At 39.9% G+C, this 18,373-nt stretch overlaps 1 protein-coding gene across 4 annotated transcripts in view; it reads left to right on the forward strand.

The window, feature by feature from the left end:
* Nucleotides 1-88: 88 nt before the first annotated feature.
* The window catches only part of LOC122554483 (P-selectin-like), a 63,548-nt gene continuing 45,263 nt past the window's right edge, over nucleotides 89-18,373 (forward strand). For 2 of the 4 annotated variants that reach the window (XM_043699585.1, XM_043699586.1), the window contains exons 1-4: nucleotides 90-185; nucleotides 8,750-8,843; nucleotides 14,154-14,540; nucleotides 16,651-16,758. In XM_043699585.1, the coding sequence (XP_043555520.1) occupies nucleotides 183-185; nucleotides 8,750-8,843; nucleotides 14,154-14,540; nucleotides 16,651-16,758 (592 nt within the window). In that variant the 5' untranslated portion in view covers nucleotides 90-182. Of the gene's footprint in view, nucleotides 186-8,749; nucleotides 8,844-14,153; nucleotides 14,541-16,650; nucleotides 16,759-18,373 lie in introns of all 4 variants that reach the window. The other 2 variants (XM_043699588.1, XM_043699587.1) reach the window with 2 other exon arrangements.

Raw genomic sequence — 18,373 nt, forward strand, 5'->3', positions numbered from 1 at the left:
TGTGATCCTTAGAGTTTCGTCAGACAAGAAGGAGAAGTGAGCGAGTTCCTAATTGACAGCTCTTCAGGAAATCCACACAATAGGTTCTGTTTATGTTCCTGCTGTTATGCACAGAAGTTGGCAACGCCAAAGCTAGAGCTGCGACAAAGAATTGCATCTAAGAATTCTCTTGTATAATAAAGATGGTGAGTAAAATTCTCTGTCTCTTATATAAATGAAAACTCCAGCAACAACTGTGTAAAGCAGTATTAGCATTGCATAGTTCTATTAGATTAAGAAAGAAACTGAAGTGAGGAGAATTACAAGAACGCTGATAACTCAAATTTGCTAAGGCAAAAAAAAGTTCACAGCTAAAAACACTTTCATTGGATATTCTCAATGCTAAATGAATATACATGAATTGTACCATGTAATTAATGTTTTGTAAAATTATATGTTTGACACTGTTGCTGCATTAACTTGTGAATTGCGAAGGTATTTGCTTATCAGTACATTTCTGATAGAAATATTTACCTCGTATTTGGGTAATTGTTTTAGTGCAATCTGAGCTCGAACATTAAGATCAGTAAATAATCTTTTCTTAAAGACATAAAGCCAGTATTTTTGGTGTTGTTTATAGAGTACTGACCAGTTGGATAGCAGTGAAATAGGTATGTTTAGTAAGTCTACAGATCCCACCAAAATTAGTGGTGTTGTGGGCAGTGAGGAAGCATATCTCAGAATACAACAGTAACTTGATCAGATGGGCTAATGGGCCATGGAGTGGCAGATGGAGTTTAATTAGATAAATGTTAAGTGCTGCATTTTGGAAAGGCAAATCAAAGGCAGGATTTATACACTTAATGGTAAGGTCCTGGGATGTGTTGCCGAACAAAGAGACCTTGGAGTGTAGGTTCATATTTCCTTGCAAGTGGAGTCGCAGGTAGATAGGATAGGGAAGAAGGGCATTTGGTATGCTTTCCTTTATTGGTCAGAGCATTGAGTATAAGAGTTGTGAGGTCATGTTGTGGTGTACAGAACATTGGTTAGTCCACTTTTGGAATATTGCATGCAATTCTGCTGTCCTTCCAATCGGAAGGATGTTGTGAAGCGTGAAAGGGTTCAGAAAAGATTTACAAGGATGTTGCCAGAGTTAGAGGATTTGAGTTATAGGGAGAGGCTAAATAGGCTGGGGCTGTTTTCTCTGGAGTGTCGGAGGCTGAGGGGTGACTTTATAAAGCTTTATAAAATGAAGAGAGGTATGGATAGGGTAAATAGACAAGGTTTTCCTTGGGGTGGGGGAGTCCAGAACTAGAGGGCATAGGTTTAGGGTGAGAGGGGAAAGATATAAAAGAGACTAAGGGGCAATGTTTTCATGCAGAGGGTGGTAAGTGTATGGAATGAGCTGCCAGAGGAAGTGGTGAAGGCTGGTACAATTACAGCATTAAAGGCACCTGGATGGGTATATGTTTAGTAAGGGTTTAGAGGGATATGGGTCAAGTGCTGGCAAATGGTTCTAGAGAAGGTTTGGATAACTGGTTGGCATGAACAAGTTGGACTGAAGGGTCTGTTTCGGTGCTGTCCATCTCTATGACTCTATGTGTGGACAAGCACAATCTGTGTTTACATACTGGAGGACAAGTTGTGAATTCAAAACTAATGAGAGGGGAAAGATATAAAAGGGACTAAGGGGCAATGTTTTCATGCAGAGGGTGGTACGTGTATGGAATGAGCTGCCAGAGGATGTGGTGAAGGCTGGTACAATTACAGCATTTAAAAGGCACCTGGATGGGTATATGTTTAGTAAGGGCTTAGAGGGATATGGGTCAAGTGCTGGCAAATGGTTCTAGAGTATGTTTGGATAACTGGTTGGCATGAACAAGTTGGACTGAAGGGTCTGTTTCGGTGCTGTCCATCTCTATGACTCTATGTGTGGACAAGCACAATCTGTGTTTACATACTGGAGGACAAGTTGTGAATTCAAAACTAAAAATTCCAGATGATAAGGATGTTAAAATAAAATAGGCAAGGAAGATTTCTTATGAATTTCAAGTACAGAACATAGTAGTGGAGCAGACAGAATAGAGATGCTGTGCTTTGTGATTTAGGGCAGAATCGAAACAGTTTATGAAAAGGGTGTAAAGGGAATGAAGAAAACAAAGTAACAGAAATAGCCCCAAAATTTTTTATAATTGCATAGAAAGTAAAACTGTGGAGGTGTCTGTGTTGGACTAGGGGTGGACACAACACCAGGTTTAGTCCAACAGGTTTATTTGGAAGCACTAGCTTTCGGAACACTGCACCTGATGAAGGAGCAGAAGGATTTTTAATTCTCTTTGGATATGGTGCCAGGGGACTGGAGGAATGAAAATGTTACAGCCCTGTTAATAAAAGGGAAAAGTGTTAAACTCGTCTAACACCTGCCATGGGAACTACTAAACCTGTGACCAAGTTAATTCTCACTTTAAAAAGAATTAGTCAATAGGGACAGTAAGTATGGATTTGTGAAAGAAAAATCATACCGATCGAATCTGAGTGAGTTATTTCCTGATGCAGCAAAGAGATTTAGTAAAGCTAATGCAATATCTGTTGTGAAATGAGCTTTCAAAAGGCATTGCTTAAAGTACCTCATATTGGACTTAGTTTCAAAGTAGAAGCACTTGGTATTAAGGAGACAGCAGTGATACAAACTAAGAGTAATCATTATGTGCTGAATGGAAACAAGTGTAGTCCCAGGTGTTTTAAAATTCTTTCATAGGAACTGGGAGCTGGTGGTAGGCTAGCATTTGTTACCTGTCTCTCAGTGCACTTAAGTTGTGTGGTTTGCTCAGCCATTTCGGAGACTAGTTAAAATCGAATGTGATTTGGACAAGTCGAGTGGTCAAATGCGTGGCAGGTGAAGTGTAATGTAAATAAATGCGAGGTTAACCATTTTGGTCACAAAAATCGAATGGCAGATTATTATCTGAATGGTGATAGGTTGGGAAAGTGAGGAGGTACCTTGAGGCCTGGCTGTCTTTATACACCAGTCGCTGAAAGTAAGCCTGCACAGGTAGCAAGTGGTAAAGAAGGCAAATGGCATGTTGACCTTCATAGCAAGAAAATTTGTGCACTGGAGCAGAGGTGTCTTGCTGCAATTGTAAAGGAGAAAGTGAGGACTGCAGATGCTGGAGATCAGAGCTGAAAATGTGTTGCTGGACAAGCGCAGCAGGTCAGGCAGCATCCAAGGAACAGGAGAATCGACATTTCAGGCATGAGCCCGAAGGGCTTCCTGAAGAAGGGCTCATGCCCGAAACGTCGATTCTCCTGCTCCTTGGATGCTGCCTGACCTGCTGCGCTTTTCCAGCAACACATTTTCAGCTGCAATTGTAAAGGGCCTTGGTGATACCACAGCTGGAGTATTGTATACAGTTTTGATCTCCTTATCTGAGAAAAGATGTTCTGGCTATGGAGGGAGTGAAATTAAGGGTTACCAGACTGATTCCTGGGATAGCAGGACTGATATATAAAGAGAGCTCTCCACTCCGCAGGCTCCCTGCCTTCATTCCTGATGAAGGGCTTTTGCCCGAAACTTCGATTTTTCTGCTCCTCGGATGCTGCCTGACCTGCTGTGCTTTTCCAGCACTACTCTAACCTAGGCTCTGATTTCCAGCAACTGCAGTACCCACTTCTGCCCTGATGTATAAAAAGAGACTGGATCGGTTAGGATTACATCCACTGGAAGACAGATGGTGGAGGAGGCGATGATCATGGAAACCTAAGAAATTTTAACAGGACTAGACAGTGTTAACACAGGAAGGATGACTGGGGAATCCAGAACCAGGGGTCACAGACTAAGGATAGGGTAAACCATTTACACAGGGTAAACCATTTAGAACTGAGATAAGGAAACATTTCGTCAGCAGGAGATTTATGAGCCTGTGAAATTCTCTGTCACAGAAAGCGGGTGAGAACAAAACATTTAATGTTTTCAAGAATGAGTTGGATGAAGTTGTTAGGGCTAAAGGGATCAAAGGATACAGGGAGAAAGTGGGATAAGGATATTGACTAGACTGATCAGCCATGGTCATATTGAATGGCAGAGCAAGTTCAAAGCATTGAGTGGCCTATTCCTGCTGGTATTTTCTACATTTCTATGTTTCAACCACATTGCTTGGGATTTAAGTGATTTATAGGCCACACCAGGAGAAAGCAGCAGATTTCCTTCCCTAAGTGAACAAGATGGGTTTTGACAACAATCAATGATAGTTATTATGATCACCATTCCTGAGCCTAGCTTTCTTTCATTCAATTTAATTCAAATTATTCATTCAATTTAAATTCCATCAACTATGATAGTTTCTAGAACACTGATTAGTGACAGTCCCACTCCGTCTCCTCTTCGGGTAACTTCTTTTCTTGTTTTACATAAATTAAACCAACATAAATTTTAATATATGTGGTACATTTTTTATGTTTATAGAAAATACAAAGCTTGACAGCATAGTAGACGTGCACAATCCTTTATCTGAAAACCTTGGGGCCAGTTTATTAGAATTCGGAAATTTTCGGATTTCAGAATAAATGAATTTTCACAGTGAAATTAAAAAATAAGACCTAACAGCAGACACATGTGTGAATAGTACAAGTGCTGAGACTCCTGTCAGTGCTGGGTCATGCTGCCACATCATATATGGTTTCAGTGGGTGTGAAGTTGGGTCATCTGTTCGCACGTCAAAATGACGCTCCACACTCCATGAAAAACATTTTGGATTTCAAAGCTTTTCAGATTTTGGAATTTTGGATAAAGGATTGTGTACCTGTATTGATAAGGGTTTTTACCTACCTGTATTGATAAGCCTGATCATCGTAGATTTCAGGTCAACACGGGCTGGTGCATATAACAAATACAGTTTACTATGGAAAAATATGAAGTTTTAAACTTCCAAAGAGACAACATAGCTGGGCACCATAAACTATTAGATACTATTTTGAGAGGCTACATGAACAGAGAGGATACATATTCATATGTTCTGGAAGGTACCAAGGTAAAACTGATCAGGGGTTGACACTTGAATTTGCAGATGTAGAGTTTGAAGACAAAAATAAAGAAGTTATGTTAAACGTTTACAAAATAAGTCTGAGCTAGAGTAGTGTTTACAATTATGGGCACCACATTCTGGGTGAATATGAAGGGTACATAGAGGAGGACTGCCAGGATGATACCAGGCATAGGGAACTTTGATTACATGAAGAGATTAGAGAAGTTGGTCATTGTCCTCATTTACAAAAGAGGAGATTAAGGGAAAAACCAAATAGTAATAATCAAAAAATTGGTTTGAAAGAGAAATTGGGAGAAACTGTTTTCGCTGGCAAGTGAGTTAACAACTCATGGTTGATTAAATAGATTGGCAAACATTGTAGAGGGGAAATGAGGAGGAATGATTTCACAATGAGAGTTGTTAAGATGTGGAATGTACTAACAGAGCAGTTGGTGAAAGCAAATTTCATAGGAACTGTTAAAAAGGAAATATAATTATAGAAACACTTTTTTTGGATTTCTGGAGAAAAAGATGGACGGATTTGATAGCTCTTTTAAAGAGGCACAACAGACCTCATGCTCTATTTCTGTGCTGCATTCTAGAATTGAAGGATGCCCCTACAGGTAGAGGTAGGTAACTCTGTATTGTCAGCAAACCTGGATCTGTCACATGTAATCACCTCACTGACAAGGTGCCACACTGGAAACTGCTAAATAAGATAACAGCCTATGGTGTTAGGAGCAAGGTACTGGTAGTGATTCACTGATTGGCAGAAGGCAGAGAGTGGGGATAAAGGGGTCTTTTTCAGAATGGCAGCCAGTGTTTACTGACATTCAGCAGGAGGCAGTGTTAGGACCCCATCTGTTCACATTATACTTTAATGATCTGGACAAAGGAACTGAGGGAATTGTTCCTAGGTTTACAGATGACGTAAAGATAGGGGGCAGGGTAGATAGTGTTGAGGAAGAGGGGAGGCTACAGAAGGAATTGGACAGGCAGAAGGGGCAGATAGAATACAATGTGGAAACATATGAGCTAATGTACTTGGTGGGAAGAATAAAGACGTAGAAGCATACAGGGACTTGGGAGTCCTAGTTAAGGATTTTCTGAAGGTTAACACACAGTTTCAGTTAGTAGTTAGGAAGGTAAATGCAAAATTAGCATTCACTTCAAGAGCAGAAATGTACTGCTGAGGCTGTACAAGGTCTGGTCAGACTGCATTTGGAATATTGTGAGCAGTTTTGGGTCCTGTTTCAAGGGAAGGAAGTGTTGATGTTGGAGGGTTCGAGCGGAGGTTTACTAGAATGATCCCAGGGATGAAGAGTTTGTCATATGAGGAGTGGTTGAATACTCTGGGTCTCTTTTCGATGAAGAGAGCAGGGGACCTCATTGAAACAGAATACTGAGAGGCCTGGATAGAGTGGATGTGGAGAAGCTATTTCCACTAATAGGAGAGACTAGGACTCAAGGGCACAGCCTCAAACAGAAGGGATGACCCTTTAGAACTGGTGGCTCAGTGGTTAGCAGTGCTGCCTCACAATTGAACCTGGGTTCAATTCCAGTCTTGGGCAACTGTCTGTGTGGGGTTTCCACATTCTCCCCGTGTCTGCATGGATTTCCACCGGGTGCTCCGGTTTCCACCCACAATCCAAAGATGTGCAGGTTAGGTGAGTTGGCCATGGCAAAATTGCTCTTAGTGTTCAGGGATGTGTGGGTTAGGTGCATTAGTTAGGGGCAAATATAGAGTAATAGGGGAATGGGTCTGGGTGGGTTACTCTTCGGAGGATCAGTGTGGACTTGTTGGGCCGAAAGGCCTGTTTTCACATTGTAGGGATGTTATTATGTTCTAACTGAAGTGAGGAGGAATTTCTTCAGACAGAGGATGGTGAGTCTGTGGAACTCATTGCCACAGATGGCTGTGAAGTCCAAACCATAGAGTGTATTTAGGTCTGAGACAGGTGCTTGATTGGTAAGGGGATCAGGAATTATGGGGAGAAGGCAGTAGAATAAGTTTGAGAAACAATCAGCCATGATTGAATGATGGAACAGATGCGATTGGCTGAATGGTCTAATTCTGCTCATATGTCTTGTGGTCTTATGTAAGCTAGGAATATAGATCATAAATGGCTGAGCCTCAAGCATTGATACTTGCCACACTGCAATCTGCCCACCCTAAAATAAACCATTCCCTACATTCTTACTTTGTTTTCTACCTGTTAGTTAATCCACAATCCATGCTCTTACATTATCCCCACCTAACTTTGTGCAACAATCTCTCATGCAGCCTTTCGTCAAACATCTTTCAAAATGTACTTCATCTTCTGGTTTCCCCATATTTGCTCTGATAGCTGGTGAAGTGAATGTGGTGTGCCCTCTTACCATTTGATGCAATGGTCATTGACACACCAGCAAGTGAGAGTGAGGCATCAAACTAGTTTTGTCTCTGATTTCTTATGAAGCTCTAATAAGAGCTTTGTGTTCATCCAGACTCTGCTTTCTTTCTATTGGCAAATAATGAATGTATTTTCCTTTGCAAATAGGAGCTGTTATTTGATGTATTTTTCAGCAGCTGACTAATAAATTTAACATTTGATGGTTTGGAAGAATCTGGATACATAAAGGTTTCATTGGAGTGTGCCTGAAATGCTTACTCTATTTCGCAATCCAACGATTAACACCCCATTGTACTTGTTTAAAGTTTAACTTATAGAATTAATCTCATCATCCAGAATTTGCAAAAGCAACAATGTTCACATCTTGGGAATTTGTGGGTCCACATAACGTTGCATGGCAAACTACAAGATTATGCTCTGATTTCCTGCGATAACCATTTATGAACAGTCTCATTTGGATTATTAGATGACAGAATTGCTCCTTAATACAAGGTGATAGTCTCTCTGATTAGGAGTTATAAAAAGAAACTGAGTATGTGTATAACAAACTGAAGATTCCTTATTTGGTTTTTGTGATTGCAGAAACTATATCAAGGAGTAAATTATGATTTGGAGGTGCCAGTGTTGGACTGGGGAGTACAAAGTTGAAAATCACACAATACCAGGTTATAGTCCAACAGGTTTATTTGGAAGCACTAGCTTTCGGAGCGCTGCTCCTTCATCAGATGGTTATGGAGAATAAAAACGTAAGGCTATAAAAGTTTTGCTATAAATTCTGTATCTTACAATCTTATACTCCACAACTACCTGATGAAGGAGCAGCACTCCAAAAGGTCAGGATTAAATTAGTTAAGAGACATATACATAATAATACCGAAATGCAGCTATGAGACAATTTAAATATGCATTAGTAAAATGGCATTGCTGATTTTCACATTTGCCATTTGACATTTTGATGTTGGACGAGGTCAAGTTCAAATTATCTTCAGAGACTGTTTATTCACTTTGCCCTCAGACAGTTCACTAAAACTCATTTAACAAGAATAATAACTTGGGAGCAATAATGTTGGACTGCTGACACATTTGCACCATCCTTTGGTAGAGTCTTTGTTTGTACAGAGAATAATCTAAGTGAGAAATAGAGTCAATGATAGAATATTAAAAGGCTGTGATAGAACATTAAATCCACAGCTCAACAGTATCATATGTAGCACAACTAAATATTTGTAAAGCCAGCTGCGATCTGCTTTGCTTTAATGATTTTATTTCGCAACCAAGATATAGCTATTATTCAAAATTTTGCAATAAAAGATCTATTTTTAATTGATGCTTTTTATTCTTTTCTGTCACATACAGGTATCTCATGATTACATGATCTGTATATCCACACGATGGCCAAATTTAAAAGGCAATGTATTCAGATTGTTAGCACTAGTTGTATTGATCTGTGGTAAGACTGCAATATCTTATCCTTTATTTGTCTGTTCTTGACTATTTGTGATGCTGTGAGAGCCATTTTTGGCTCTAAGAACATGGTTTGAAGAGAGAACAGCTCATTTTGGAACAGAGGATTTTGTTTGTAAAGTTTTCAGTTGGAGCACAATGCTTTCTGATCTGTAATTTTCTTCATCCCAATGTCATCCCTCAATTTGCCAACTCCATTAACAGGAAACTTCTCACCTCTTTAAGTTATTCTCTTTCTTAGCCCACACATTGACAAGATCTCAGTCTTCCCTTCTCTTTCCCAAATATTGTTACTTTCTCTTTCTCTGTTCGCTCCAAACTAAATGTATTTTGCACACTGTGAATGTAATGTTATAAAGTTGATCATAGAATTCTAAATTAAAAGGCAAAAGTTGTGAATGAAACTATATCCTATACTGTCAGAATATGGTAGATATTTTCTAATCTCCCTGTTCAGAGATGTAATTATACATTTCTGGGGCAGATGGGCCTTATATCCAGACATCCTAGTTCAGAGATAGGGGCACTACCTAGTGAGCCACAAGAATCCACAGAATATTTTATAAGGAAGCAAACCATTTGTTGTAACTAGATCTATGTAATCAGCATTCTTCCTCCATCGATTTCCATCTATCTTTCTGGCTGCTGTTCTGGATCAAATCCTTTCAGCCAGTTTCCACTTCTGTTCTTTCTTATTAATTTCACTTCTCTTCACACCTCCTAAACTCTTTTCTTTGGCTAAAGATTTGTCCTTGGAACAAATGTACAATTGGTGTAATATATTTCATAATGTTCTTGTGAGGTGCCTTCGTACATTAAGAGTACTGTTTAAGTGCAGGTTGTTGTTGAATATGATCCTGCAACTAAAATGAATTGGTATAACGTAAAAGAAACAATAGACTTGTTTTACCTTTGTTTTAGTCATACACCTGAGGCTGTTTATTTTGTTTTACTCAGAATCTGAGATCAGAACAAGTCATTGTAGTCAACTCGGGAATCCTTAAGTCTCATATGTTAGGCTACTTAGTAATCTTGCAGTAAAGGATATGCTGAAAAAATAGTAAGCATAATAAATTGAATTCCATATAATAGTTAAGAGTGGCATATTTCAGACCTAAACATGAATCTTATAGTTAAACAAAATCAATTATATAAGTATAAATAGAAAGCTGGCTGAAGTTTATTGATAAATAGACTGAAGTCATAGATTCACACAGCATGAAAATGGACCCTTCAGTGCAACCAGTTCACGTCAACCATGTTCCCCACCTGCCTGCACTTAGCCCATATTCCTCCAAACCCTTCCCATTCATGAACTTATCCAAATGTCTTTTAAACATTGTAATTGTACCAACATCTACCACTTTGTCTGACAGTTCATTCCCCACACAAACTATTCTCTGTGTAAAAAGGTTATCTCTCGTCCTTTATCAATCTCTCTCCTCTCATCTTAAAAATATGCCTTGTAGTTTTGCACTTCCCCACCTTAGAGAAAAGCCACTTACCACTTCTCTTATCTATGTCTCGCATGATTTTATAAGCCTCTATAAGATGACCCCTCACTAAAAGGTATAGCAGTAAATGAACAATGAGAAACATTAAGAAAAGTTCAAAATGTTTGACAACAATATATTCCCGTGATAAACAAAAACTCAGCAAGAAAGTTCCAGTCATGGCTGAGTACAGAGGTTAAGGAAAGCATTAGATTACGAGAAGACCATTATAATCTGCCAAAGGAGAATAATGAATCTGAGGACTGAGGATGTTTCAGAAACTAGTAAAGGGCTATGAAAAGTTAGTATAAAGATGAAAGATAAAATATAAAAGTGATTTAAAAATCATATCTGTAACAAGGAAAAGAGTATCTCAATTAAATGTTAGTTCCTTAGAAAAAGCTGCACAGTTTAGCATGGTAGTGAGAAAATAGCAGAGACATTGAGAAAATATTACACAAATTATAGACCATTAATAAATGATAAAATATTGTAAAGTAAGAGTGAATAAACTAAGGTAAATAAACCCAGACTTTTGTATCCCTAAATAAAAATGTTTTGCCGTTGCAATTTCTCCCTGAAGGTTGGGCTCTGGTATATTTATGTAATATGAATAAAGGCCAGCAGAGGGAGTGCTGAGTTCTGTAATCACAGAACAATGTTACAATCCATGCAGTTTTGTAGTTCCAGGTTTACAAAATTGTTAGCATTGTCCTTAATGGGATTACAAGCACCTAGTTTCAGACTGTGCCTTAATATTAATGACCTAGTGAGCAGATTACATTACCCATTGGATTTTCCTATGCATTCCTACAGCTTGCCAAAACTGTCTGAGTGGAGTTTGCACATGGGTTGCATGTGTTTCCTCCCACAATCCAAAGATTAGTTTAGATTAGATTAGATTAGTTACAGTGTAGAAACAGGCCCTTCGGCCCAACAAGTCCACACCGCCCCGCCGAAGCGCAACCCACCCATACCCCTGCATTTACCCCTTACCTAACACTACGGGCAATTTAGCATGGCTAATTCACCTGACCTGCACATCTTTTGGATGGTGGGAGGAAACCGGAGCACCCGGAGGAAACCCACGCAGACACGGGGAGAACGTGCAAACTCCACACAGTCTGTCGCCTGAGGCGGGAATTGAACCCGGGTCTCAGGCGCTGTGAGGCAGCAGTGCTAACCACTGAAAGATATGCAGGTTAGGTGAATTGGCCATATTAAGTTGCCCATAGTGTTCAGGGGTGTTAAAGGTTAGGTGCATTATCAGGGATAAATGTAGAGGAATAAGTATGGATGGGTTACTCTGCAGAGGTCAGGGTGGACTTGTTGGTCCAAATGGCCTGTTTCCACACTGTAGGGATTCTTAAAAAAAGGTGCCACAGTCAACTGAGTGGTTTCAACAAATTATCTTTTTGATGCCAGTTTGCAACAGACCTTGTTATGAAGCATGAGTGTGGCTGCTCCCAACAGCAAACTAATATTGCACAAGGACTCTTAAATCTCCTTTGTTTGCACAGGCCAACACATATTGCTGTGGCAATTGGCAATAAGCAAGATACTGATTGTACCCAACCAGCAAGAGCTGTCACACAGTGTCCAAAGTTAGGTGTGATTCTGCAAATATACATGGACTTCAGTAAAGCATTTGATAAGGTTCCACATGGTAGGCTGTTGGAGAAAATACAGAGGCATGGAATTGAGGGTGATTTAGCAGTTTGGATTAGAAACTGGCTTTCTGAAAGAAGGCAGCGAGTGGTGGTTGATGGAAAATATTCAGCCTGGAGTCCGGTTATTAGTGGTGTGCCACAAGGATCTGTTTTGGGACAACTGCTGTTTGTCATTTTTATAAATGACTTAGACGCAGGCACAGGTGGATGGATTAGTAAATTTGCAGACAACACTAAAGACGGTGGATTAGTGGACAGTTTGGAAGAATGTTACAGGTTGCAGGGGGACTTGGATAAACTGCAAAATTGGGCTGAGAGGTGGAAAATGGAGTTCAATGCAACTAAATGTAAGGTGATGCACTTTGGGAAGAATGACAGGAAGGTAGAGTACTGGGTCAATGGAAAGATTCTTGGTAGTTTGGATGTGCTGAGGGATCTTGGAGTCCATGTTCATAGATCCCTGAAAGTTGCCACCCAGGTGGATAGTGCTGTTAAGAAGGCATACAGTGTGTTAGGTTTCATTTGTCGAGGGATTGAGTTCCCAGCCACAATCTCATGCTGCAACTATACAAAACGCTAATGCGGCTAAACTTGGAATATTGTGTACAGTTCTGGCCCCCTTTTTTCAGGAAGGACGTGGAAGCATCAGAAAAGGTGCAGAGGAGTTTTACCAGGATGTTGCCTGGTCTGGAGGGAAGGTCTTATGAGGAAAGGCTGAGAGACTTGAACCTGTTCTCATTGGCAAGAAGAAGGCTAAGAGGGGATTTCATAGAGACATACAAGATGATCAGAGGAGTAGATAGGGTGGACAGTGAAAGTCTTTTTCCTAGGATGATGTTGGCAGCATGTATGAGGGGGCATAACTACAAATTGAGGGGTGATAGATTTAAGACAGATGTCAGAGGCAGGTTCTTTATGCAGAGAGTGGTAAGGGTGTGGAATGCCCTACCTGCTAATGTAGTCAGCCTAGCCACATTAGGAATATTTAAACAATCCTTGGATAAGCACATGGATGATGATGGGATAGTGTAGGGGGATGAGCTGAGAATAGTTCACAGGTCGGCGCAACATCGAGGGCCGAAGGGCCTGTTCTGCGCTGTATTGTTCTATGTTCTATGTTCTAAATGACTTTGTTATGAAGAACAACATTTGTTGGATAACTCTGAAAGTGTGAAGATTTTACTGTGACTTATCTGGTCTGTTTTAGAGGTCCACCTCAGTTCTTTTGGACCTTTCCCATTGGTTTGCTTATATTTTAGACCTCCTAGCCCTCATCCCTCGCATCCCTTCAGACCTCCCACCCATTCCCCATCACATCTTCAATTCAAACGCATGCCCTCTCCCAACCCCAATGGTCTCTCATGCTGTCACTGCCAATCCATGCTCCATGCTCCATGCTCATTCACTCATTTTATAATCTCTACGGAGACAACAAAACCAATAACAAAATGGCATCTGTGCGCTAAATAAAATGTGTATATGTTTCTTTGAAAAACCTGCTGTCGTTGGTATCATATTAAAATATTAATTGACCAAAATGTAAATCAGAGAAGCGCACATCTTTAGCTTGTGGAAGTAAACATTGAGCTATTGACAAATGGGATCACAAAAAAAGCTAATGATAATCTAATGTATCTGTCAATTCTATCTGTACATGTCAATAAAGTCACTCACGTGACTCTTCCAGAGAAGTCTGGAATTTCAAACAATTGGGAGAAGAAATGAGTTAGCATCAGTTGGCATGGAGAGTATGATGGACCATGGTGGGTGGATTGGTGAATATCTGAATGAGTAGTATCAAGTTAGCGTGGGTAAAATCTTTTGAAGCTACCTTTCAAAAGGTTTCCAAGTGAAGATTCTGGTACAGCATGAGTCTGGTGAGATCCATGAACCACAAGTTATTGAGAAGTTGGCCTGACTGCAGTAAAACTGTGGATGCAGCTGGGTGCTTACCCAGGCAGCACAGCCAACTAGGTTGGGCGCAGCTTTATCCTGCACCCCCAACAAAAATGCCAAGAAAAGGGGCAGGAATCCTGCAAGTGGGTCTTGCCTGTCATTTTTAAATGGCAACAGAGTCTTTACAACTCAAAAAAAGTCTGCCCCATTAAAATCACAGGCTTTCTTCCTTTGCAGAAATTCTGATGTTAGAAGGAGTAAATGGCTGGATATACCATTATTCCAATAGAACCATGAAATGGAATGCTGCGAGGAAATACTGTCGAGAGCGGTACACCGATATGGTCGCGATACAGAATATGGAGGAAAACCAGTACCTGAATGAATATTTGCCAAAAGGACAAACCCACGTCTGGATTGGCTTGAGGAAAGTAAACAATATCTGGACTTGGATCGGAACAAATAGGACCTTAGAAACATTTGCTATGAACTGGGCTCCTAATGAACCTAATAATGGAAAGAATAATGAAGATTGTGTGGAAATGTATATAAAGAGAACTCTGTATGCTGGAAAATGGAATGATGAACCCTGCCTTCGAAGGAAAAGGCCACTCTGTTACCAAGGTAACTTTAAAAATTGTTAATAAGTACAAATAGATTTACCGGTGCATCTATATCGCTTCCTTAGGTATTTATAATCAATGGATTATGTTTGAAATACCAATCATATGTATTGGAGCCACTTAAATTATATTCTTAGTAATCCAGCAAGTTAAATACATTTGGAATTAAAAGCTAGTGTCAGTAACAATGATCATGAAGCTGGAGTATTGTTAAAAACCTAAGTGGTTCCTCAATACTCATGAGGGAAATCTGCTATCATTTCCCAGCCTATGTATGACTCCAGACCAACAGCAATAATTTTGCTCTTCAGTTGTACCTTAAGGGCAACTAGGAATAAGATTGACCTTAGTGGCAACACCCATATCCCACAAATGGATAAAATTAACTTGTTTTGGAAAACAGCAAATTGCACACAACAGAGTCATATTTGCCATCAAATGAGTTAAGGTGCAATATTCTTCCTTGGATCAACTCTTCTATGAGATTTGAAGGAGATTGCTGGTTGAGAGAAGACAGCTGGTCAGACCAGCCCATTCTCTCTGCTCTTCTTAAATCTCCACAAACAACGAGGCATGAGCTCTGACACCACAGCTGTCTTTCAGAACTGTACAAATGGTCTAGATTACAGATCAGGCCTGCTGTATGGGTTTACACTGTAACTTCTGATGTAGATGTAACAGTACTCCAAAGTGAGCCAATGTAGATGAATCGAAAATTGATGAGCTGAAAGTCTGAAATAAAAACAGAAATGCTGCACAACAGGTCAGTTTATTTCTGATATAAAAAGAAAGGTTAAAATTTAGTGGACTGCTTCTTCAGAAATTGTAAAACAATAATTTTCCAACCAGCAACTGAATGATGTCTTACTGCATTTGAAACTTAAGTCATGTGAAAATCTTGCTGATATTGTCAACTCGCCGAATCACCCAAATTCTAACATACATGGACCCTGTAAAACTGAGCCAAACATCACATTTATTATATGAGCAGCTGGAATCTGGCACAACAAAAACTTACACAATTTGTTTTATTTGAAAATAAAAAATCCCTTTCTGATTCTGTTGAAGTGACCTCTCCAAAATGTTTCCTATCTTTCTTTCACATTTGCTGTTTATTTCCAGAATTTTTGCTTTCCTTGCACCATTTTCCTTTATCTTAACTTTGAATCATTAGCAATACTGGTTGGAGCAAAGATTTTATTAGGTAAAAACAAGAACTGCAAATGCTGGAAACCAGAGACTAGATTAGAGAGGTACTGGAAAAGCACAGCAGTTCAGGCAGCATCCGAGGAGCAGGAAAATCCCTTCATCAGGAATAGAGGCAGAGTGCCTGAAGGGTGGAGAGATAAATTGAGAAAACTGGTGAAGTCTACATTGATGCCCTGAGGTTGAAGTGTTCTGAGGCAGAAGATGAGGTGTTCTTGCTCCAGGCGTCGGGTGGTGAGGGAGCGGTGGTGAAGGAGGCCCAGGACCTCCATGTCCTCGGCAGAGTGGGAGGGGGAGTTGAAATGTTGAGCCACAGAGCGGTGTGGTTGATTGGTGCGGGTGTCCCGGAGATGTTCCCTAAAGCACTCTGCTAGGAGGTGTCCAGTCTCCCCAATGGAGAGGAGACTGCATCGGGAGCAACGGATACAATAAATGATATTGGTGGATGTTTTATTAACCTGGTATTCATGATCCATATAACGGGAGCAGAATTTAGCACTTTTATTCTAGAAATGGGATAAACCTATAGAAATATAAAGTAATACTTGGTATGAAGTAAGGCAAATACAGAAAGTTAATTAATTTGCAAGCAAACACAAATTGTAAAAGGCACTTCTAGGACTAAAGTTAGAATTTGTTCCTCCTACATTAAGTGATCACTACATGAAATGAAATTCCAGATATAGCAATGTGACATAAACCCTGGAACTTAAACCCAATTTCATGCTATATTGGGAGTAATTTAGGGTTATTTGGATAGATGATTCCATGAAGACTAATTAACTTTCTCATCTGCAGATACCTTGTGACTCCGTGATAAACTGAACACAAGTCTTAATGAGTATTTAATAATGTTTATTGCATAAAGTAAATATTTTTTACAAGTCTATGCAAACCTTTGACAGCTTCGTGCAAACTGGATTCTTGCAGTGGTCATGGAGAATGTGTGGAAACTATTGGTTATTTTAAGTGTAAGTGCAATGAAGGCTTCTATGGAGTCAACTGTGAAAAGGGTAAGCCTTTTGTACAATTCCTATGTTTGAAAGAAGACATAAACTAAAGTTAAATATCAACATAAAATGTGTGAAGTTAGGTTATAAACAAAATTTCAATAATCTGAGGGAATTGAACAATTGGTAAAAACCGCAAATGGAACTATGAAACACCAGTTGGATTTGTACTCGTGCACTCTGAAATGATCTGGAGTTTTGTTGGAAGTCCTCACCAGATTGTGGTCAGCTGCATAAATAAGCACATAATCACATAATAACCGATTAATAAATGTTAGCATCATTTCACCATTTGTTGTTTCTTTCACCTCAGTTAGAAAGTGGGGGTTTGGACTACCAATTTTGAGCTTTATAAGTTGAAGAGACCAGTAATAGATTTCCTACAGTGTATCTCCTTGGTCAAAGCTTCTCACAGAATCACAGGAGACTTATGGTGCAGATGGAGTCACACAGCATGGAAACAGACCCTTGGTCCAACCACTCCATGCCCATTATAATCCCCAACTAAACTTGTCCCACCTGCCTGCGGCTGGCCCATATCCCTCCAAACATTTCTTATTCATGTACTTAGCCAAATGTCTTTTAAATGTTGTAACTGCACCCGCATCCACCACTTGTTATGGAAGTTCATTCCATATACGAACCATTGTCTATGTAAGAAAATTGCCCCTCACATCTTCTTTGAAATGTTCTTCTCTCGCCTTAGAAATATGTCTCCTAGTAGAACATAGAACATTACAACGCAGTACAGGCCCTTTGGCCCTCGATGTTGCGCCAATCTGTGAAATCAATTAGAAACCCATCTAACCTACACTATTCCATTTTCATCCTTATGTCTATCCAATGACCATTTAAATGCCCTTAAAGTTGCAGGCAGGCTGTTCCATGCCCCTACTACTCTCTTAGTAAACAAATCCCCCACCCTAGGGAAAAACCACCTGCTGTTCACCTTATCTATACCCCTCTCTAATTTTATAAACTTCTCTAAGGTCACCCCTCAACCTCCTATGCTCTAGTGATAATAGTCTCAGCCCATCCAGCCTCTCCCTGTAACTCAAACCCTCATTCCCAGCACCATCCTGATAAATCTCTTCTGAACCTTCTCGAGCTTAATAATATCCTTCCTATAACAGGGCAACCAGATCTGGACACAATACTCTAGAAGAGGCCTCACTAATGTCCTGTACAATCTCAACATAGCGTGCCAACCCCTTTAGCCAAAAATCTAAGCAATGAAGACAAATGCTAAATACCTTCTTTAGGCAACCTATCTATATGAGACGCAAACTTCAAAGAATTATATACCTGAACACCTAGGTTTCTCTGTTCTGCAACACTACCCTACACTAAGGCCGTACTTTTAACTGTATAAGACCTGCGCTTGTTTGTTTTATCAAAATGCAATACCTTGCATTTATCTAAATTAGTCTCAATCTGCCACTCTTCAGCCTATTGACCCAATTGATCAAGATCTCTTTGTAATCTTGAATAACCTTCTTCATCACCCACTATTCCACCAATCTTGGTGTCATCTACAAACTTACTAACCAGGCCTGCTACATTCTCATCTAAATCATTTATGTAAACGGCAAACAAAAGTGGACCCAGCACCGATCTC

The sequence above is a fragment of the Chiloscyllium plagiosum genome, chromosome 11 (genome assembly GCF_004010195.1).
Source record: "Chiloscyllium plagiosum isolate BGI_BamShark_2017 chromosome 11, ASM401019v2, whole genome shotgun sequence".
Taxonomy (NCBI): Eukaryota; Metazoa; Chordata; class Chondrichthyes; order Orectolobiformes; family Hemiscylliidae; genus Chiloscyllium; species Chiloscyllium plagiosum.